This window comes from Leucopleurus acutus, assembly GCF_964270905.1.
Source record: "Leucopleurus acutus genome assembly, chromosome: 11".
NCBI lineage: Eukaryota > Metazoa > Chordata > Mammalia > Artiodactyla > Delphinidae > Leucopleurus > Leucopleurus acutus.
In genome coordinates, this window is record NC_139152.1 from 66481368 (window position 1) to 66504520 (window position 23153).

General features: G+C 36.8%; 1 protein-coding gene across 13 annotated transcripts in view; it reads right to left on the reverse strand.

The window, feature by feature from the left end:
• Positions 1-1963: 1963 nt before the first annotated feature.
• The window catches only part of PPFIA2 (PTPRF interacting protein alpha 2), a gene marked incomplete at its 5' end in the record, with an annotated part of 476541 nt that continues 455351 nt past the window's right edge, over positions 1964-23153 (reverse strand). For 10 of the 13 annotated variants that reach the window (XM_082850004.1, XM_082850008.1, XM_082850005.1 and 7 more), the window contains 4 exons: positions 4040-4113; positions 5322-5481; positions 19892-19960; positions 20841-21016. In XM_082850004.1, the coding sequence (XP_082706130.1) occupies positions 4055-4113; positions 5322-5481; positions 19892-19960; positions 20841-21016 (464 nt within the window). In that variant the 3' untranslated portion in view covers positions 4040-4054. Of the gene's footprint in view, positions 2005-4039; positions 4114-5174; positions 5482-19891; positions 19961-20840; positions 21017-23153 lie in introns of those variants that run through there. The other 3 variants (XM_082850009.1, XM_082850006.1, XM_082850007.1) reach the window with 2 other exon arrangements.

Sequence of the window (23153 nt, forward strand, 5' to 3'; positions counted from 1 at the left end):
AATGAGAACTGCTTTACATTTAAAAGCAGTTTTATTTATAGAGAATTATATTTGTAAAGGTTCTGATTATTAAAAATATGAAAATTCATAATGTTGATAGTTAAAAGGAAGAAAACCAAGGTTCTAAGTTTAATCCATGAAATGGGTTTTAGAATCTGGCAAAAATGATCTTATACATCTAAGAATATTTTATGGTTTTTGAGGCAAGTAACTGGATCTTTTATATCCCTGTATGTTAGTCTATTTTAAATGGTTAATATCTCTTATTAGGTGATCTCTTAAAGGGGAAGAACTGTTTATGCAATTAAGTTGTGCAGAACAGTAGATACAAATCTAGTTTGTATTATTATGATACCGTAGTTTCTATATTATATTTCATTTCTGTAAGTCAAGATCCCCATATTCAGACAAACTTAAAAAGCTCTTTCCCATTGTTTCTAATCAGGCAACATTTTTAGAAAATTTAAAATCACTTTCATAAGCAAGTTTAGTGCTCCCTCTTGTGGCAGACTCACTTTTGAAGCTAAAAGATTGATCACTAAAAAGAATGATTTTCATTATAGTTTAAGTAAAATTTTAAACTATATGTGACTAGAAAACAAAGCTTAAACAGAGAACTGGAAGTATTTTTGTTTATTGACAATGGAGAGGGTTTCTGTTACCATTACCTTTTGAGTGAATCTGTTAAACAAAAATTGACATCAAAACAAATGTAATGTACGTGCAAACATAGCAAATTAAATACAAAAAAGGAATTACTAATGACAGGTCTTGCTGTTACTAAGATCAAGCAGCAGAAAATCAGCAGTTAGATAAATGGTATTCTTAAATAGATTTACTTTGAAATCTCCCATATAAACAAAGAATAAACAACAGTAACACCACCAAATAAAGCCACAGGGAAGAGAGAGATTATTCTTCTATACTTTTATACACTATATATGTTAATCATTCTGTCTTATTTCCTCTGATAAGACTGACTTCAGGGAAGTCGCAACAAGGCCTTCTCGGCTAAGAGCATATAACGTTAGTTAGACATGAGTCTGGCTAATGCCCTATTACATTGACAAAAGGGAAAGGTTTCTGGGGTTTTGCTTTTTCCAGTGGAAATGACCTCAGACTCTGCAGTGGTTGACATTCACTGAACAGGGCTGGCTGGAGTTTCAAGGTATTTGGATGAACATGTGGTTCTTAGTAAAGAAGTTTTTTTTTTTTTTTTTTCTTGGTCCACAGGTAATAAGAAGAGATTTTTTTTTCTTTATAAATTTTTTTAAATAATTGCTTTTGACTCTTGTAAACAGTTTGGCTTTGTTTTGTATTGAAAAGGAGATCGAGCCATCACAGTGCTATTTCTAAAGATATAGGACATCCCTGATTTCCTTTAAAGGTCTATTTTTGGCTCCAGTTCCAGGTTAAATCATTCTTTTTTACATGATCAGAGGCAGGTTTTCAGCTTTAAGGATTGACAGACTTGAAGGAGAAACATGTGGAAGCATGAAACATGCTTCCAGGAAACATATCAATTTGTTACAATGCAAAAACTGTAAAAATGGTGGAATGGTAAAATACAAACAGTACTTGGAATTGTCAAATGTTTGCACTCAAGACTCCATGAACCATATATTTTATTTTTAAAAAAATCATATTTATATCCATTTACATAAGACTTACACATTTAAAAAGAAATGCATACACAGTAATACATAAATGCCAAGTATATTACAATAAGACATGAAAAAACAAGTGGCTCCATTTCATAAAAGCATCTGTTGTACAGAATTTATGATGTGGATGATGCTTATTATTCAAATGACTTAAGCATTTTCTTACAATTGTAGTAAACTAATCAAACTTAATATCTGACTCCCCCCAAAATCACATTTTCAGCTTAATAAACCATTAGTTGTGATTATTTCCTTAGAATTCAGTCTTCACAAAGGTTTTCACTGCTTATCTTCTTAGATGGTAGTGCACTTTAGGTAGAGTAGACTGAAAAGACGACATCTAAAATATGTAATGGACAGCATTAGTTTACTGAAAGATCCCAGACTGGAAAATCTCCCTCTGCGACTCTTGGTGCACCTCCATGCATCCTGCCCACTTTTGTCCTAAGGGTAGGATATCCTCTCAGGTCTAACCAATGGCTGTATGTAATTAATATTTGCTCCTCTCTAATTTTGTGCAGGCGAGGTTCATAAATAAGATTTGCTCAACTTTGTAGAAAGTATGGCAGTAATATAAACAGAGGTAGTCACAGAAAACCTCAGCAGTCCTTTTGAAAAGCGTACAGCTTGCTCATTAATAAATTGAGTTGAGTTGACCTATTCCATGGAATAGATCTGTATTCTAACTCATATATTTTAGAGCTCTTTAAAAGAGACCTTTGTTTAATTGTGACAAAAACATAATGATAATCAGTAACATATAAAGAATCTGGGTTAGTGATGTGGCATCGCTGATTCTTTCCGGTCATAATATACTTAGGAAAAGGTCACAATTACTATCCCGACACAAGAGATAAATGATATGTTCTGAATTGTGTTAATAACAAAAATGCTAATGTTTCCTCACAATAGAAATTGGTTGTCCCAGATTAACTTATTGGAAATAAATACCTTTATTCCATTTAATGGTAAAAACTAGGAAATATGAACGAGAATGCCAAGCACAAAATACAGATTATAAATAGTTAAAGAGTAATTCTACCCATCAGTCAAGAGCTAAGAAGCAAGCACTACTCAACATATTAAGTAGTCATTTGTAAATTAGTGAAGTATTCTAATCCTAGTTCCTGGTAAATTATCATGTTATGTGTAGAAACTATTACAAACAGTATTTTGGAAAGCCTCTTATTTAGCCAAATTATTACAAATTTTAGATCATGCCTAATAAGATGCCAAATTGTATACCATAATTAAATTTTTAATGTTAGGGTTTTACATTCTGAAATTAAATCTCTTATCTGAAAGCTTTTTGTTTTATCATCAGCAGCTTCAAATAGTGACCCAAATAAGGCAGCATATCAGCTCCTATATTAGCTAGGCCCCAAAGACCATCAGTAAATTGTGTGGAGCTTTTAGTTCAAGGCAATGAATAAACAGCACAAGATGAGCTGTTCCCCTCCCCAACCCTGTGCACATACTTGGTGCTAAATATTGCTCTAAAAAGTGTTTCTCCAAAATTTTAATTCATCGTAAATGGTAGAATATTTTGGTAAAGCACAGTTGTAGATTAAAAAATGTTTATGAGTTCTTGACATTTATTTTCTATGAAAACAGTTTTACTAAGACCGGTTTCCAATAAAATTCCATTTTCATATGGATTTGGAATTAGATTCCATCAACTAGTATTTCTCGAAGTACAAATGCCTTATAGCTTATGATTTTATAGGATGGTTTTCTGTCCTGTCCGCCATTGTTATAATGTTATTTCACTTGGTTTCTATCTGCTGTAAACCCCAGATACTTAAAATTCCTATACGTTTTCAACAAGTATTAATCACATTGATGAAAAACAACATACCAGAAGTTCAGATTTTTCAGTTATACTTTTGTTTTTAATGTGAAATCACCTCCAAATCATTTTCCTGATTCTGCCACTATTTGACTCTGGGTACTTACTAAAATACTATTTGCCTATTTCAACTTCCCCTATATAAAATACTCACTTAAAAGTGTGTTATTCTGTAAGTGCCAAACTCTCATCAGTAAAATGCTATATGCATCAATATAAAGTGCTACGAAAAAGTAGAAACCAGTGTAGTAGCAACCCATTGATGTGTAATAAGATAGTGACAGGCCTCCAACAGGTGGGCCTTAAACCATAGCAGACAGATGGTGATAGGAAATCCTAGATTAAGAGTTACAATATAAAGAACTTTCCACTCTCTAGCAATTCAAAGGGGTTCTCTCACTTCTCTCACTCTTCGCCACAACGAAGAGTATTGTGTATATTTACTAGTCTATGTAGGTTACATTTTTTTTGGCGGTTTGTTTTTTGTCAGCCAAGGAAAACTACTCACAGCAAGTCAGTGCTGCCTCCTTTGAGTGGCTTGTCAACATGAGTATGTGCGAACAGTGGAGTTGTCTAACCTCTGCAGTCTTGATGAAGGAACTGCAAATGGAGAAAAGGGCTTTAGAGGGACTTGGATGATTGAGTACAAAATTTCAGATGAGAAAGATTCATTTTCCCTGCATAAAGGGATCTGAACATATTAATAGACCTTCTTTCTCTCAGATAGAAGCCACTCATATTCCTTTTCTCAAGACAAGCTACTAAAGAAAATTTATTCCAGTGTGATTCACCTGAGCTTTCAAGTAGTGTATTCCTCCTTAGATGAAGTCTGTTAACAAGAACAGTTCCCCTGGGCGCTCCTGTTTTTGAAGCAAAGATTGCTCTTGGAGAATTCAGTATGCTGGATTGTCTTCCCCTCCAATACTGAAAAGCTTCTATACTCATTTTAATCATGTTAAATTGCTCGTGAATTTTGCTAATGTGTTCCATAATAGTAACAACTTAGAAGAAATATAGATCAAAGATCATGGAATATAGATCAAAGATCATGGTTTATACTGGAACTTATTTTAAGGGCCATGATAACTATCACCTTGACAAGAAATAATAATTCTAGGTGATTGTCTCAATAAAGAGAGTGGGGCTTTTTTGTTTAATGCTTACCAGACAGACATAACTTTGTGACTACAACTTCAAATTGGTCTCTCCTCCAGAATGGCTGTTTTCCTTTGTGAAGCATATAACACAAGTCTAATGTCCACAGAAGGAGATACTAATTGGGAAATTACTGTCGGTTTTGTGTTTGTTTAATTCTCTTCTCATGGTTGTGCTTGTTTATTTAAGGCCTTCTGCCTTGGTCATAGGTGAGAATATCTGATGAGTCTGAGTTTTTAAGATGAAATAGGAAACTTGCAATATTCAAGCATGTAGGGTGACAGTGGAGTTAATTTCCGTTTATTAAGGACCTTTAGTCCAAATCCATCTTCTAAACAAATTATTTACTTGGTGAATAGAAGAGTAAAGAAACACAAATCATGCAGATGTTTTTCTTCCTAGATGTGGACATTAGCCAAAATAGTCCTTTTTAGGATATTTTAAATTATTTTTAAAATATGAATAAAGTGCCATGAGTTCATGCATTAGCAGCTTACAAAAGAGTATGGTCTGATGAAAGCAAAGTAAACGTCAAGCAGAGCAAACCAACTTAAGAAAAGAATCAATTCCAGAAAGCTGTGCAAGATCAGAGAATGACGGCATTTGCTAAACAAGCTTTTTACTTTATAAGCAGAAATGCAAAACTACTGTACCATCCGTTGTCATTTTCCTTGACTGCCCCGATGTTGTGGTTAACCTAAATCCAGCCGGTAACGTTTCTGAGGACCCAGGCATCATGCTGATTCCGTGTACTTCACGGGGAGGAAACTGCCTTCTCCAGGTCGACCCACGCCTGAAATTCTTGTCATCACTCTGCCAGTACAGAGATACAATTTTATGTAATGAAAACAAGTAAACTAGTCCAGGTGCTTAAAACATGTAACTCTGATTATTTACATTCAGTCTGTAAAGTATACATATGGAATACTATATTTCAAGGGTTATATTGATTCCAAAATGAGAATGCAGGATATGTGAAATAGAAATGTTTTTATTAAAAAGTTCATATGATTTCGAATCTAAAACACATATGAAAGTAAAATCTTTGAAAATTTAAAATAAAACCCCGAAGTTTTTCCAAAAAGAATTTTGGGTATACTTTGTTGCACTTCATGCCAACTGTTTTTATGTTATGAGATGATATACTTAGTTGAATAAGTATTGGGTAAACACTATTTGATTCACACACTTGATTATTTCATGAATTTTGCTTTTATGTATACAAGATATATGTTATGGGAAATCTATATTTGATACAGCCTGGCTCATATGGGATACGATAATTTATATTCTGTGTAAGAAACTAAATTTGTCATTTGCTAGATTTCAGCTGATACAGAATTAACTTGTAGTTTGTTGAAAAACCTATGCAAATGGTCACCTTCCTTTTAATAAATACATGTGCTCATTAGATGCCACTAAAAGCATAATGTAACTCTGGCTGCTGTTTTACAATGTAATTCTTGTTGCTGATTCTATTATATCTTAATTGCATAAAATCTTCCCTCTCTGTGCATACACATTGTACCTGCAGACAAACCATTATTTTCTCTGAATTGGTAAGCAACAATATGTAATTTACCATTTGACTGATTATATTCTTTGTTTCTAATCTAAGGAAAATATTAATCATTCTACACAGATCTTATCTTCTTATATCACTAAGTTTTTCATCTAAGGAAGGACTGTCTACTCCCTAAAATTATAGTTAAATATGTGTGGTTGACTCTGCTAGCTCAGGTGACTTCATTTGGGCATAGAGAATATAGATAGATATTCAACCTAAATTATTGTTATAAATAAGAAACACTATAAAGTATTCTTCATCATAGACTACTAATTTAAGTAGCATACAAGGTTAATCTGGGAAAAATAAAATCATTTATGTAATTACACTTATCCATTTTTCTTTTAGAATCCTTATTATTAATATATAAATTTTGTTTAGATTTGATAGCCATTTTACACTTTAAGAGATTTCTGCTACTCTTCTCAACTGCTGTATTTGACTTTGCCTTAGACTCCAAATGTTTGTTTATAAATGGAAAAAAGAAGCAGAATTTCACAGTTGTGGCCTCTCTGACTTCTTGAATCTTGGAGAAGTTGTTGCATGAACATAAATTTTCTTCAGTTCTATAAAACATTACATTACATTGTAGGAATGTACAGCTCCTATAATGTTTGAGATAAGGGCTCAAAAGTATGCCAGTAAGTTGAGAATTTAAATCATGATTCCTTAACTTCTGTTCTTTCAACATAGTGTTACTGCAGAAAGTTAATGGGAACTATAAGCAACATCACAGGAAAAGGTTTCCATGAGAGGAGACTGAAAGATATGCTCTCAGCTGAGGATATCCTCTGTCTGTAGCAGCACATGAACACTTCTCAAATCATTTCAGTGGAATCTGAATGCGATCAGCCCCAGAAACAAGTCTATTCTGGCTCCAGCTAAGTTGTTTAGATATTTTTGTTCACACTCAAAAAACAAAACCAAAATCAAACAAAGAAACAAACAAAAAACTGAGACAAAAGCGACTAGAGGGTTTGAATGATAAAATCATGTGCTTTTTTAGTAATAAAGAGAGGTAGCATATTTTAAAGGCAGATAATAACGTTCCATATAGGCCTTTCAACTTGTTCATTACTTTTAAGAAGCAACACTAGAACCCACATAGACTTGTGTCTCTGACTGGACCTCTACTTCAGGTCAGTCTGCATTTTAGAATCGTTATGATATGACAGATCTTTAATAATTTTTATTAAAATTATTTTTCCAACTTTTAAGTAAGGATAATAATTGTACTTAAAAGTGTGTATGGGGCTTCCTTGGTGGCGCAGTGATTGAGAGTCTGCCTGCCGATGCAGGGGACACGGGTTTGTGCCCCGGTCCGGGAAGATCCCACATGCCGCGGAGCGGCTGGGCCTGTGAGCCACGGCCGCTGAGCCTGCGCGTCCGGAGCCTGTGCTCCGCAACGGGAGAGGCCACAGCAGTGACAGGCCCGCGTACCGCAAAAAAAAAAAAAAAAGTGTGTATGTGTTTATGCAGACTATCTTTTTGATTCAACAATTAAGAATAAGGATTAAAAGCAGATACAAACTACTATATGTAAAATACATAAACAACAAGGCCCTACTGTACAACACAGGAACCTATATTCAATATCCTGTAATAAACCATAACGGACATAAAAAGAAACGAAGTTGAGTTATTTGTAGGGCGGTGGATGGACCTAGAGTCTGTCATACAGAGTGAGGTAGGTCAGAAAGAGAAAAACAAATACTGTATGCTAAAACATATATGGAACCTAAAGAAAAAAAATGGTCATGAAGAACCTAGGGGCAAGGAGGGAATAAAGACACAGACCGAGTTCCGGGAAGATGGCGGAAGAGTAAGACGCGGAGATCACCTTCCTCTCCACAGATACACCAGAAATACATCTACGCGTGGAACAACAACTACGGAGCACCTACTGAACGCTGGCAGAAGACCTCAGACCTCCCAAAAGGCAAGGAACCCCCCACGTACCTGGTTAGGGCAAAAGAAAAAACTAAACAGAGACAAAATAATAGGGACGGGTCCTGCACCAGCGGGAGAGAGCTGTGAAGGAGGAAAAGTGTCCACACACTAGGAGCCCCTTCGCGGGTGGAGACTTCGGGAGGCGGAGTGGGGGAGCTTGGGAGCCGCGGAGGAGAGCACAGCAACAGGGGTGCGGAGGGCAAAGCGGAGAGATTCCAGCGCAGAGGATCGGGCCGACCGGCACTCACCAGCCGAGAGGCTTGTCTGCTCGCCCGCCGGGGCGGGCGGGACTGGGAGCTGAGGCTCCGGCTTTTGTCGGAGCGCCGGGAGAGGACTGAGGTTGGCGGCGTGAACACAGCCTGCAGGGCGTTGGTGCGCCGCGGCTGGCCGGGAGAGAGTCTGGGGAGGGGTCTGGACCTGCCGAAGAGGCAAGAGACTTTTACGTCCCTCTTTGTTTCCTGGTGCACGAGGAGGGGGGATTGGGAACGCTGCTTGGGAGAGCTCCGGAGACGGGCGCGAGCCGCGGCTAAGAGTGCGGAGCCCAGAGACGGACATGGGACGCTAAGGCCGCTGCTGCCGCCGCCAGGAGGCCTGTGTGCGAGCGCAGGTCACTAGCCACACGCTCTTCCGGGGAGCCTGTGCAGCCCGCCGCTGCCGGGGTCCCGGGATCCGGGGACGGCTCCCCCGGGAGAGCGCACGGCGCGCCTCAGGCTGCAGCGTCACGCCGGCCTCTGCCGCTGCAGGCCCGCCCTGCACTCTGTGACCCTCCCTACCCCCCCCCCCGGCCTGGGTGAGCCAGAGCCTCCAAATCAGCGGCTCCTTTAACCCCGTCCTGTCTGAGCAAAGAACAGACGCCCTCCGGCGACCTACACGCACAGGCGGGGCCAAATCCAAAGCTGAGGCCCTGGGAGCTGTGAGAACAAAGAAGAGAAAGGGAAATCTCTTCCAGCAGCCTCAGAAGCAGCGGATTAAAGCTCCACAATCAACTTGATATACCCTGCATCTGTGGAATACCTGAATAGACAATGAATCATCCCAAATTAAGGAGCCCTGTGGATGAAAGGCTCTTGGTGCTGCAGCCAGGACTCAGTGCTGTGCCTCTGAGGTGGGAGAGCCAACTTCAGGACACTGGTCCACAAGAGGCCTCCCAGCTGCACATAATATCAAACAGCAAAAATCTCCAAGAGATCTCCATCTCAACGCCAGCACCCAGCTTCACTCAACGACCAGCAAGCTACAGTGCTGGACATCCTATGCCAAACAACTAGCAAGACAGGAACACAACCCCACCCATTAGCAGAGAGGCTGCCCAAAATCATAATAAGTCTACAGACACCCCAAAACACACCACCAGACGTGGACCTGCCCACCAGAAAGACAAGATCCAGCCTCATACACCAGAACACAGGCACTAGTACCCTCCACCAGGAAGCCTACACAACCCACTGAACCAACCTTAGCCACTGGGGACAGACTCAAAAAACAACAGGAACTACGAACCTTCAGCCTGCAAAAAAAAAAAAAAAAAAAGGAGACCCCAAACACAGTAAGATAAGCAAAATGAAAAGACAGAAAAACACACAGCAGATGAAGGAGCAAGATAAAAACCCACCAGACCTAACAAATGAAGAGGAAATAGGCAGTCTACCTGAAAAAGAATTCAGAATAATGATAGTAAGGTTGATCCGAAATCTTGGAGATAGAATGGACAATAGAATGGACAAATTGCAAGAATCAGTTAACAAGGACCTAGAAGAACTAAAGATGAAACAAGCAACGATGAACAACACAATAAATGAAATTAAAAGTACTCTAGATGGGATCAATAGCAGAATAACTGAGGCAGAAGAACGGATAAGTGACCTGGAAGATAAAATAGTGGAAATAACTACTGCAGAGCAGAATAAAGAAAAAAGAATGAAAAGAACTGAGGACAGTCTCAGAGACCTCTGGGACAACATTAAATGCACCAACATTCGAATTATAGGGGTTCCAGAAGAAGAAGAGAAAAAGAAAGGGACTGAGAAAATATTTGACGAGATTATAGTTGAAAACTTCCCTAATATGGGAAAGGAAATAGTTAATCAAGTCCAGGAAGCACAGAGAGTCCCATACAGGATAAATCCAAGGAGAAATACGCCAAGACACATATTAATCAAACTGTCAAAAATTAAATACAAAGAAAACATATTAAAAGCAGCAAGGGAAAAACAACAAATAACACACAAGGGAATCCCCATAAGGTTAACAGCTGATCTTTCAGCAGAAACTCTGCAAGCCAGAAGGGAGTGGCAGGACATATTGAAAGTGTTGAAGGAGAAAAACCTGCAACCAAGATTACTCTACCCAGCAAGGATCTCATTCAGATTTGATGGAGAAATTAAAACCTTTACAGACAAGCAAAAGCTGAGAGAGTTCAGCACCACCAAACCACCTCTACAACAACTGCTAAAGGAACTTCTCTAGGCAAGAAACACAAAAGAAGGAAAGGACCTACAATAACAAACCCAAAACAATGAAGAAAATGGGAATAGGAACACACATATCGATAATTACCTTAAATGTAAATGGACTAAATGCTCCCACCAAAAGACACAGATTGGCTGAATGGATACAAAAACAAGACCCATATATTTGCTGTCTACAAGAGACCCACTTCAGACCTAGAGACACATACAGACTGAAAGTAAGGGGATGGAAAAAGGTATTTCATGCAAGTGGAAACCAAAAGAAAGCTGGAGTAGCAATTCTCATATCAGACAAAATAGACTTTAAAACAAAGACTATTAGAAGAGACAAAGAAGGACACTACATAATGATCAAGGGATCAATCCAAGAGGAAGATATAACAATTGTAAATATTTATGCACCCAACATAGGTGCACCTCAATACATAAGGCAAATACTGACAACCATAAAAGGGGAAATCGGCAGTAACACATTCATAGTAGGGGACTTTAACACCCCACTTTCACCAATGGACAGATCATCCAAAATGAAAATAAATAAGGAAACACAAGCTTTAAATGATACATTAAACGAGATGGAGTTAATTGATATTTATAGGACATTCCATCCAAAAACAACAGAATACACATTTTTCTCAAGTGCTCATGGAACATTCTCCAGGATAGATCATATCTTGGGTCACAAATCAAGCCTTGGTAAATTTAAGAAAATTGAAATTGTATCAAGTATCTTTTCTGACCACAATGCCATGAGACTAGATATCAATTACAGGAAAAGATCTGTAAAAAATACAAACACATGGAGGCTAAACAATACACTACTTAATAATGAAGATATCACTGAAGAAATCAAAGAGGAAATCAAAAAATACCTAGAAACAAATGACAGTGGAGACACAACGACCCAAAACCTGTGGGATGCAGCAAAAGCAGTTCTAAGGGGGAAGTTTATAGCAATACAAGCCCACCTTAAGAAGCAGGAAGCATCTCGAATAAACAACCTAACCTTGCACCTCAAGCAATTAGAGAAAGAAGAACAAAAAAACCCCAAAGCTAGCAGAAGGAAAGAAATCATAAAAATCAGATCAGAAATAAATGAAAAAGAAATGAAGGAAACAATAGCAAAGATCAATAAAACTAAAAGCTGGTTCTTTGAGAAGATAAACAAAATAGATAAACCACTAGCCAGACTCATCAAGAAAAAAAGGGAGAAGACCCAAATCAATAGAATTAGAAATGAAAAAGGAGAGGTAACAACTGACACTGCAGAAATAAAAGAGATCATGAGAGATTACTACAAGCAACTCTATGCCAATAAAATGGACAATCTGGAAGAAATGGACAAATTCTTAGAAAGGCACAACCTGCCAAGACTGAATCAGGAAGAAATAGAAAATATGAACAGACCAATCACAAGCACTGAAATTGAAACTGTGATTAAAAATCTTCCAACAAAGAAAAGCCCAGGACCAGATGGCTTCACAGGCGAATTCTATCAAACATTTAGAGAAGAGCTAACACCTATCCTTCTCAAACTCTTCCAAAATATAGCAGAGGGAGGAACACTCCCAAACTCCTTCTACGAGGCCACCATCACCTTGATACCAAAACCAGACAAGGATGTCACAAAGAAAGAAAACTACAGGCCAATATCACTGATGAACATAGATGCAAAAATCCTCAACAAAATACTAGCAAACAGAATCCAACAGCACATTAAAAAGATCATACACCATGATCAAGTGGGGTTTATTCCAGGAATGCAAGGATTCTTCAATATACGCAAATCTATCAATGTGATAAACCATATTAACAAACTGAAGGAGAAAAACCATATGATCATCTCAATAGATGCAGAGAAAGCTTTTGACAAAATTCAACACCCATTTATGATAAAAACCCTGCAGAAAGTAGGCATAGAGGGAACTTTCCTCAACATAATAAAGGCCATATATGACAAGCCCACAGCAAACATCATCCTGAATGGTGAAAAACTGAAAGCATTTCCACTAAGATCAGGAACAAGACAAGGTTGCCCACTCTCACCACTCTTATTCAACATAGTTTTGGAAGTTTTAGCCACAGCAATCAGAGAAGAAAAGGAAATAAAAGGAATCCAAATTGGAAAAGAAGAAGTAAAGCTGTCACTGTTTGCAGATGACATGATCCTATACATAGAGAACCCTAAAGATGCTACCAGAAAACTACTAGAGCTAATCAATGAATTTGGTAAAGTGGCAGGATACAAAATTAATGCACAGAAATCTCTGGCATTCCTATATACTAATGATGAAAAATCTGAAAGTGAAATCAAGAAAACACTCCCATTTACCATTGCAACAAAAAGAATAAAATATCTAGGAATAAACCTACCTAAGGAGACAAAAGATCTGTATGCAGAAAATTATAAGACACTGATGAAAGAAATTAAAGATGATACAAATAGATGGAGAGATATACCATGTTCTTGGATTGGAAGAATCAACATTGTGAAAATGACTCTACTACCGAAAGCAATCTATAGATTCAATGCAATCCCTATCAAACTACCACTGGCATTTTTCACAGAACTAGAACAAAAAATTTTGCAATTTGTATGGAAACACAAAAGACCCCGAATAGCCAAAGCAATCTTGAGAACGAAAGAAGGAACTGGAGGAATCAGGCTCCCAGACTTCAGACTATACTACAAAGCTACAGTTATCAAGACGGTATGGTACTGGCACAAAAACAGAAAGATAGATCAATGGAACAGGATAGAAAGCCCAGAGATAAACCCACGCACATATGGTCACCTTATCTTTGACAAAGGAGGCAGAAATGTACAGTGGAGAAAGGACAGCCTATTCAATAAGTGGTGCTGGGAAAACTGGACAGCTACATGTAAAAGTATGAAATTAGATCACTCCCTAACACCGTACACAAAAATAAGCTCAAAATGGATTAAAGACCTAAATGTAAGGCCAGAAACTATCAAACTCTTAGAGGAAAACATAGGCAGAACACTCTATGACATAAATCACAGCAAGGTCCTTTTTGACCCACCTCCTAGAGAAATGGAAATAAAAACAAGAGTAAACAAATGGGACCTAATGAAACTTAAAAGCTTTTGCGCAGCAAAGGAAACCATAAAGAAGACCAAAAGACAACCCTCAGAATGGGAGAAAATATTTGCAAATGAAGCAACTGATAAAGGATTGATCTCCAAAATTTATAAGCAGCTCATGCAGCTTAATAACAAAAAAACAAACAACCCAATCCAAAAATGGGCAGAAGACCTAAATAGACATTTCTCCAAAGAAGATATACAGAGTGCCAACAAACACATGAAAGAATGCTCAACATCACTAATCATGAGAGAAATGCAAATCAAAACTACAATGAGATATCATCTCACACCAGTCAGAATGGCCATCATCAAAAAATCTAGAAACAATAAATGCTGGAGAGGGTGTGGAGAAAAGGGAACCCTCTTACACTGTTGGTGGGAATGTAAATTGATACAGCCACTGTGGAGAACAGTATGGAGGTTCCTTAAAAAGCTACAAATAGAACTACCATATGACCCAGCAATCCCACTACTGGGCATATACCCTGAGAAAACCATAATTCAAAAAGAGTCATGTACCAAAATGTTCATTGCAGCTCTATTTACAATAGCCCAGAGGTGGAAACAACCTAAGTGTCCATCATCAGATGAATGGATAAAGAAGATGTGGCACATATATACAATGGAATATTACTCAGCCATAAAAAGAGACGAAATTGAGCTATTTGTAATGAGGTGGATAGACCTAGAGTCTGTCATACAGATTGAAGTAAGTCAGAAAGAGAGAGACAAATACCGTATGCTAACACATATATATGGAATTAAAAAAAAAAATGTCATGAAAAACCTAGGGGTGAAACAGGAATAAAGACACAGACTTACTAGAGAATGGACTTGAGGCTATGGGGAGGGGGAAGGGTAAACGGTGACAAAGCGATAAAGAGGCATGGACATATATACACTACCAAGCGTAAGGTAGATAGCTAGTGGGAAGCAGCCGCATAGCACAGGGAGATCAGCTCGGTGCTTTGTGACCGCCTGGAGGGGTGGGATAGGGAGGGTGGGAGGGAGGGAGACGCAAGCGGGAAGAGATATGGGAATATATGTATATATATAACTGATTCATTTTGGAAAAAAAAAAAAAAAAAAGACACAGACCTACTAGACAATGGACTTGAGGATACGGGGAGGGGGAAGGGTAAGCCTGGACAAAGAGAGAGTGGCATGGACATATATATACTACCAAATGTAAAACAGATAGATAGTGTGAAGCAGCCACACAGCACAGGGAGATCAGCTCGGTGCTTTGTGACCACTTAGAGGGGTGGGATAGGGAGGGTGGGAGGGAGGGAGATGAAAGAGGGAAGAGATATGGGGATATGTGTATATGTATAACTGATTTACTTTGTTATAAAGCAGAAACTAACACACCATTGTAAAGCAATTATACTCCAATAAAGATGTTAAAAAAAAAAAAGGAAATGGGCTTCCCTGGTGGCGCAGTGGTTGAGAGTCCGCCTGCCGATGCAGCGGACACGGGTTCGTGCCCCAGTCCGGGCGGATCCCACATGCCGCAGAGCGGCTGGGCCCGTGAGCCATGGCCGCTGAGCCTGCGCGTCCGGAGCCTGTGCTCCGCAACGGGAGAGGCCACAACAGTAAGAGGCCCACGTACCGCAAAGAAAAACAAAAAAGACTCATCAAATAGAGGATATCAATAGAGAGACAGAAATTATATATGATATGTATTATATATATGATATATATATATATTATATATATACAGAGAGAGAGAGAGAATCTAATGGAAATTCTGGAATTGAAAAGTGAAACAACTGAAATTAAAAATTCACTAGACGGGGCTTCCCTGGTGGCGCAGTGGTCGAGAATCTGCCTGCCAATGCAGGGGACACGGGTTTGAGCCCTGGTCTGGGAAGATCCCACATGCTGCGAAGCAACTAGGCCCGTGAGCCACAACTACTGAGCCTGTGCATCTGGAGCCCGTGCTCCGCAACAAGAGAGGCCGCGATAGTGAGAAGCCCGCGCACTGGATGAAGAGCGGCCCCCACTCACCGCAACTAGAGAAAGCCCTCGCACAGAAACGAAGACCCAGCACAGCCAAAAATAAATAAATAAAAGCCATTTCTAAAAAAAAATTCACTAGAGAGGTTCAGTAGCATCTTTGAACTGGAAGAATAAAGAATCAGCAAACTTGAAGATACAGCAATTGAGATTATTCAGTCTAAAGAACAGAAAGAAAAAAAGAATGAAGAAAAATGAACAGAGCCTCAGATACCCATGGAACATCTTTGAACACACAATATACACTTAATGGGAATTCCAGAAGAGGAGCGAATTAGGCAGAAAAACATATTTGAAGAAATAATAGTCCAAAAATTTGATGAAAAATATTAATCTACACATCCAAAGTCCAAGTAGACATCATAGTAAAACTGTTAAAAGGCAGCGAAAATCTCGAACACAAGAGAGAAACTGATGTATCATACAAGGGAACCACAATAAAATTAACAGCTAATTTTTTATCAGAAACAATGGAGGCCAGAAGGAATGAGATGGCATATTCAAAGTGCTGAAAGAAAAAAATCCTGTCAATCAAGAAGTCTTTGTCCAATAAAAGTATCCTTCAACAATGAAGGTGAAATAAAGACACTCCCAGACAAAGAATGAGAATTTGTTGCTAGCAGGCCTGCCTTATAAAAAATACTAAAGGAAGTCCTTCAGGGTAAAAGGAAATGACACCTGACAGTAAACTGAATCCACATGAATAAATAAAGAGCAAAAGGCAATTATATAGGTAAATACAAAGACACTACAAACATATTTTTCTCTTTTATTCCCTTAACTGAGTTAAAAAACAATTGTTGGTTTATAACATAAAGAGGGAATAGAGTTATATTGGAGAAAGGAAAGGACACCAGACAGTAGCTTGAATCCACAGAAGAAAATGAAAAGAACCATAAATGATAAATATGTGGTTTAATATAAAAAATTCTATAAATACATTTTTTCTCCTTTCCGCTCTTAAATTTTTAAAAAGACATATAAAGCAATATTTATAACACTATTATTGGATTTATAACACATGGATGTAATATATATGACAATAATAGCACAAAGGGTAAGGAGGGAATTGAGCTATATTGGCGCAAAGTTTTGATAATTTATTAGAATTGAGTTAGTAGTAATCTGAAGTATATTGTGATAAATTACATATTATAATCTCTAGAACAAACTGAGACTAGTAACTCAAAAATATAATAAAGAAACCACAAAGGAATTAAAATGTACATTAGAAAAGTATTTAACACAAAAGAAGACAGTAAAGGAAGAACAGAAGCACAGCAAGAACAAAAGAAGACATGAAGCATATAGAAAAAAATAAAATTGCAGAGAGAAATCCAACCATATCAATAATTACTCTAAATATAAATAACTTAAACATTCAGACTAAATGTGAATGACTTAAACATTATCAAACCAGATTAAAAAAACAAGATTCAATTATACACTCCCTACAAGAGACATTTTAGATGCATAGACACAAATAGGTTGAAAGCAAAAGAATGAAAAAATATACACCATGCAAACAGTAACCACAAGTGAGGTAAAATGTCTATACCAATATTAGATAAAATAGACTTTAAGACCAAGAAATATACTAAAGACAGAGATACTTTATAATGATAAAAGGGTCAATTCATCAAAATGATATAATTATGTGCACCTAACAACAGAGTCCCAAAATACATGAAACAACTCCTGACAGAACTGAAGGGAGAAATAGAGCATTCCACAATAGTAGCTAGAAAGACAACATACTGAACAGGAGAAAACATTTGCAAATGATATGACTGATAAGGGGTTAATATCCAAAATATGTAACTAGCTCATATAACTCGACAACAAAAAGAAACAACCCAATTAAAAAATGGGCAGAAGATGTGAATAGACATTTTCCCAAAGAGGACATTCAGATGGCCAGCAGACACATGAAAAGATGCTCAACATCATTAATCATCAGAGAAATGCAAATTAATACCAAAATGTGATATCACTTCACACCTGTCAGAATGGCTGTCATCAAAAAGAACACAAATAAGAAATGCTGGAGGGGATGTGGCAAAAAGGGAACCCTTGTACACTGCTGATGGGAACGTAAATTGCTGCAGCCATTGTGGAAATCAGTATGGAGGTTTCTCAAAAAACTAAAAGTAGAACTACCACGTGACCCAGCAATTCCACTCCTGGGTATATATCTGAAAAAAATGAAAACACTAATTCGAAAAGATACATGCACCCCAATGTTCATAGCAGCATTATTTACAATTGCCAAGATATGGAAGCAACCTAAGTGTTCATCAATAGATGAATGGATAAAAAAGATGTTGCATGTATATATACTATGGAATACTACTCAGCCATAAAAAAGAATGAAATTTTGCCATTTGCAGCAACATGGATGGACTCGGAGGGTATAAGTGAAATAAGTCAGTCACTTATTTCACTAAGTGAAATAATTCAGACAGAGAAAGACAAATACTATATGATATCACTTATATGTGAAATCTAAAAAATAAAGCAAACTAGTGAATATAACAAAAAAAGAAACAGATTCACAGATATAGTGAACAAACTAGTGGTTACCAGTGGGGAGAGAGAAGGGTGGAGGGGTAAAATAGGGTTGGGGCTTAAGAGGTACAAACTATAATGTATAAAATAAGCTACAAGGATATGTTGTACAACACAGGGAATATAGCCAATATTTTCTAATAATTATAAATGGAGTATAACCCTTAAAAATTGAGAATCACTATGTTGTACACCATAACATATAATATTGTACATCAACTATACTTCAATAACAAAATTTTAAAATTAAAAAAAAAATTAAATGGCTAAATAAAAACCAAAAGAAAAATTTAAAAAAATACAAACCATAATGGAAAAGAATGTGAAAAAGAATATATATGTATATATACACACATATATATACATATATATATACATATATATATATATATAGAGAGAGAGAACTGAATCACTTTGCTGTACGCAAGAAACTACCACAACATTGTAAATTAACTATACTTCAATAAAAAATTTTAAAAAAAGAATAAGGATTGAAAAGATCATCAAAGTTATAAAATTAAAATCAGTTAAATATTAACTGTTTTTAAAATATATTAATAATTATCCTGATTGGACAGGAGTATGAATTTACAGGAAGTTAGCTGCGGTCAAGACTGTAGAGCTTATCTAACTTCCTCTGAAAAGGACAGCTTGGGTTTTATAAAACCAAGATCACCTGCCCTGCCCATTTGAATGTGGAATTATTGTCTCATTTTAGGAATTGCTGTGTTCATTCACAAAACTATTTTAATCAGCTTTTCTTTACAGCCAAGAAACACCTGCATTTTGCAACACAGAATTATGCATCACTGTATTTTCTACTTCATACTCAGGTTTCCTCCCCATTTCTTCCAGAAAGATCCTTGAAAACCTCAGAAGGAATATTAAAATCCATAGTTTATCAATGCACAGAGTGTGCTAATGTCCCTTGTATTCCTTCATCTTGGGAGACTACTTACATGTTTACTATTTTCCAAATCATTTAAACATGCATTTACTATGTGTAGAGATTCTTACACTCAATATAACCTTCAATTCCTATGACTGTTAAAATGTTACTCATATATTTTTAAGGAAAACACAATATTGATATCTAAAATAATCAAAAACTTCCCATTTATTGAAAGCAAGTTTTTTCTTCCTTTTAATATCCTAAAATTTCCTGTGAAGATATACTGATATTTAAGAAATAAGCACATCCCTTATTAAAGAGCTGAATTTATTAGGGCTAGTGTTGCCATTACTTACAATTTAAAAAAATTTTTGCTCAACATTATTTTGCTGTCATAGCTCATGAAAAATGTCTGAATTTGAAATACTTCTTAGTGTTTCTAACTGCTGATATGATAATATATATGAATTTATAATGTTCTTTCCAAATCAAATTAGTAAAATTAAATATTTAAGAATAATAGTGGGGAAAATTCTAGATTCTATCCATAGAACAAGCATCTGATTAATTTTGAGCACTAGTCCTTGAAAGCCATTTTACTTGTACTGTCCCAGGTCCCTTTTGAATGACAATGACAGACAAAGACTTACTTCATCCAGTCGCCGTTCAGTTCCCAGAGCCAGGAGGTTATTGTATTCCCTTTCGAGAATCTGCCTTGCCTGTCGAGGTCAGATTAGAGTTAACATCACTGAAGTCACCTTTTATTTGAAAAATCATAGTGATTATATTTACCTGAGAAAACGTTCCAATACCCTGTTTTATTTACAGGGGTCTCATTTTTTTCATCCTCTATATCTATAAGCCATTGTAAATTTAAACTATAAACACAAGGAAGGGCAATTTTCTTCAGTCTGTGGACAGTAGAGACAGCCTCACATAAACGTCTGAGGTCAAAGGGTTTGACCTCACTTTGTTACTTTATTCCAATTGAATATTTTATGTAAACTTTGAAATATACAAAAATGAAATAAAAAGTAAAGTTAGACTGCCACATTTTTATCAAGTCTATGCAGGTAGTTCTGAAACCTGGCCAATCATCATCATTTGGGGAAACTTTAAATGATTAGGGTTCCTGTGCCCTATCTCTTGATATCTGATTTCTTAGGCTTGTGATGTAGATTGCACGTTTTATTTTAAGTTTTTAAGGAACTCCAGCAATTCAAATAATTATCCAGACTTGGGAAACAATGGCACACCCAGAGCTAAGTGTTTGTATAATTCAGACATGTAAATAGAAATGACTGCCCCTCAGAGGGGCAGAGACTAAAGGCTATCTGTCAGGGATATTGATTGGGGGAATCTGGCATTCAGGTGGGAGGTTGGACCACATAACTTCTAAATCCCTTTCAACTTAATTTTATGATATTGTTTTGGCTAGAAATCCAGTAGCTTGAAATTAAACTCCCAGTGACATATATCAAACGTTGAACTAACTCCCATTAGGAATCATGAATATACAGCCGACTTTTTTTTCCTAAAAGTTTACTTTGTCCTTACATAAACCAGGACACAGTGCAACTACAGCACAAAGGGGCTTGCCTGGGTGTTCTGTGTTGGAATCTGTAGTAATAAAGCTAAGCTGCTGTAGTCAAAGTTCTCATCCAGGGCTATAAGTGAGCCATGCACACCACTTTCAAGAATATTATTTGCATATTCTCGAAGTCCAATTGCTTGTATCCAGCGAATAACTCGATCATTGCTCCACACCAACACATCTAGAAAAAGAGGTGCATCATTTTAGGCTGCAGTATTTTGCATAGTAAATAAAAACTGCTGGCTGAAATGAGCCACAGGCGTCTGGCCAAGTTAGCATTTATGCTCGCTTCTTTATCCACTCCCTAGTGCAGCTGGCTCCTTGTGTTACATGTATTTACCTTTCTAATAACTAACCCTTTCTACTTTTAGCCCAGAAAAAAAATTGTGATTTTAAGAGTGTTTGTTATCACTGAAATGAGAGCATTTCCATCGCATGGAACATAATGTCTCAAAGCGTTTCTTGTTTTCATTCTGGAGCTCTAGGGGTCTGTCTGAAGTTCAATGCTTTTACCACCAGATGGGGACGTTTCTTATTTGTGTCCATATACAGCTCTTCAGTCAAGAGAGCAAGATGACAATCTAAAATGGTTCTTCATCAGAGTATTTTTAAACTACTACCTAACTATTGTGTATAGGCTAGAAGAAACTTTTTTTTTTTTCCATCTGAAGCAATAAGTCAGAGAACAGAATAGTAAGAGAACAGGCACTCAATAGTTTGATACTTACCCTACTATTTTGTCAATCCATTATTTCTCAATCACATACTAATCCAAAAATCAACCACTCTCAAGTCATAAGTTGTTTTTCCTTTTAGGTTGAAACACAATATTTTACTAAGGTACAAAACACTTTGAATTTTATTTTCTAAAACTAAAACCTTTAGAGAAAAATGTCATATATACCTTTTTAGACCATAACATATCAAAGTATATTTTATCCTTTTTCCATTCCTTCTCATTATGAGTGGACATAATACTACATAATAGCCAGCAAAACAGTCAGAAGGACAAGAATGTTCCATTGAAAAGAAAGAATTTTGAGGAACTTAAGGGGAAATGAGAAAATAATTAAAACTTTTTTTCTAAAAAAAGAATCAAAACTTTTTTTCATTTCTAGAAAGGGAAATGAAACCCATAATTTACTAGTACAGTAAAAGTAAGTTTTCCTATTAATTTTTTTTTCTTTCAGAATGAAATATATACCTTATCCGGAAAAAGTATAAAGAATACTTTGGGAACTATTCTTCAACTTCAACTGTTCATTTCCCCAATTTAACTTATCTGCAAAAATCTTATTAGTATTTTCTTCTTTGTGTGTGTGTGTGGGGGGGGAGAGTATTTATATATTAAGTTTTTCAAAAGCATTACTAATTTGTCCTAATGCATTAATTTATAACCAATTCAGATTTTCTTGTGTATAACATCAAAGCAATAAAGTGATACTTCAGCACCACAGAGGTCCCCTCATGTCCTTTCTCAATTATCCTCACCTCAACAATAACCAATATTCTGACTATGCTCACGCCAGATTAATTTTGCCTGATTTTTTAGTTTTTTATAAATGCTGTCGTACAATATGTATCTTCACTCAGTATAGGGTTCACCCATGCTATGACAAATAGCAGTAGCTTGTTTATTTAGTATTCCATTGTATGATTATGTCACAATTTATCCCTTCTACTGTTGATGGAAATTTGGGTGGATTCTACTGTGGTTATTAAGAATAGTGCTGCTTTGGGGCTTCCCTGGTGGCACAGTGGTTGGGGGTCCGCCTGCTAATGCAGGGGACGCGGGTTCGTGCCCTGGTCTGGGAGGATCCCACATGCCGCGGAGCAGCTGGGCCCATGAGCCATGGCCGCTGAGCCTGCGCATCCAGAGCCTGTGCTCCACAACAGGAGAGGCCACAACAGTGAGAAGCCCGCGTACCACTAAAAATATATATATATATATATATATATATATATATATCCACCAGTATCTTTTCAACTATTGCTTCTTCCTCATTCTCTCTTTCTGGGATTCCAATTACACCTATACTAGACTCCTCCCTGTGTCCAGTGTCTCTAATGATCTGTTTTGTATCACTCATCCTTTTGTTTCTTTTCACGTTTCAGGCCAGATATTTTCAACTGATATATCTTTTATTTCATTATTAGTTTCAGTTTAAACTTTCTGCTTCTTAAAATTTCCATTTAATCATTTCTTAACATATTGATTCTAGCTCTTTATTAAAAATTTTCCATTTTGTCACCTATTTTCTTAACACATTAATCACAATTGTTTTAAAGTCCATGTCTGAAAAAAAATCATCCAGGGT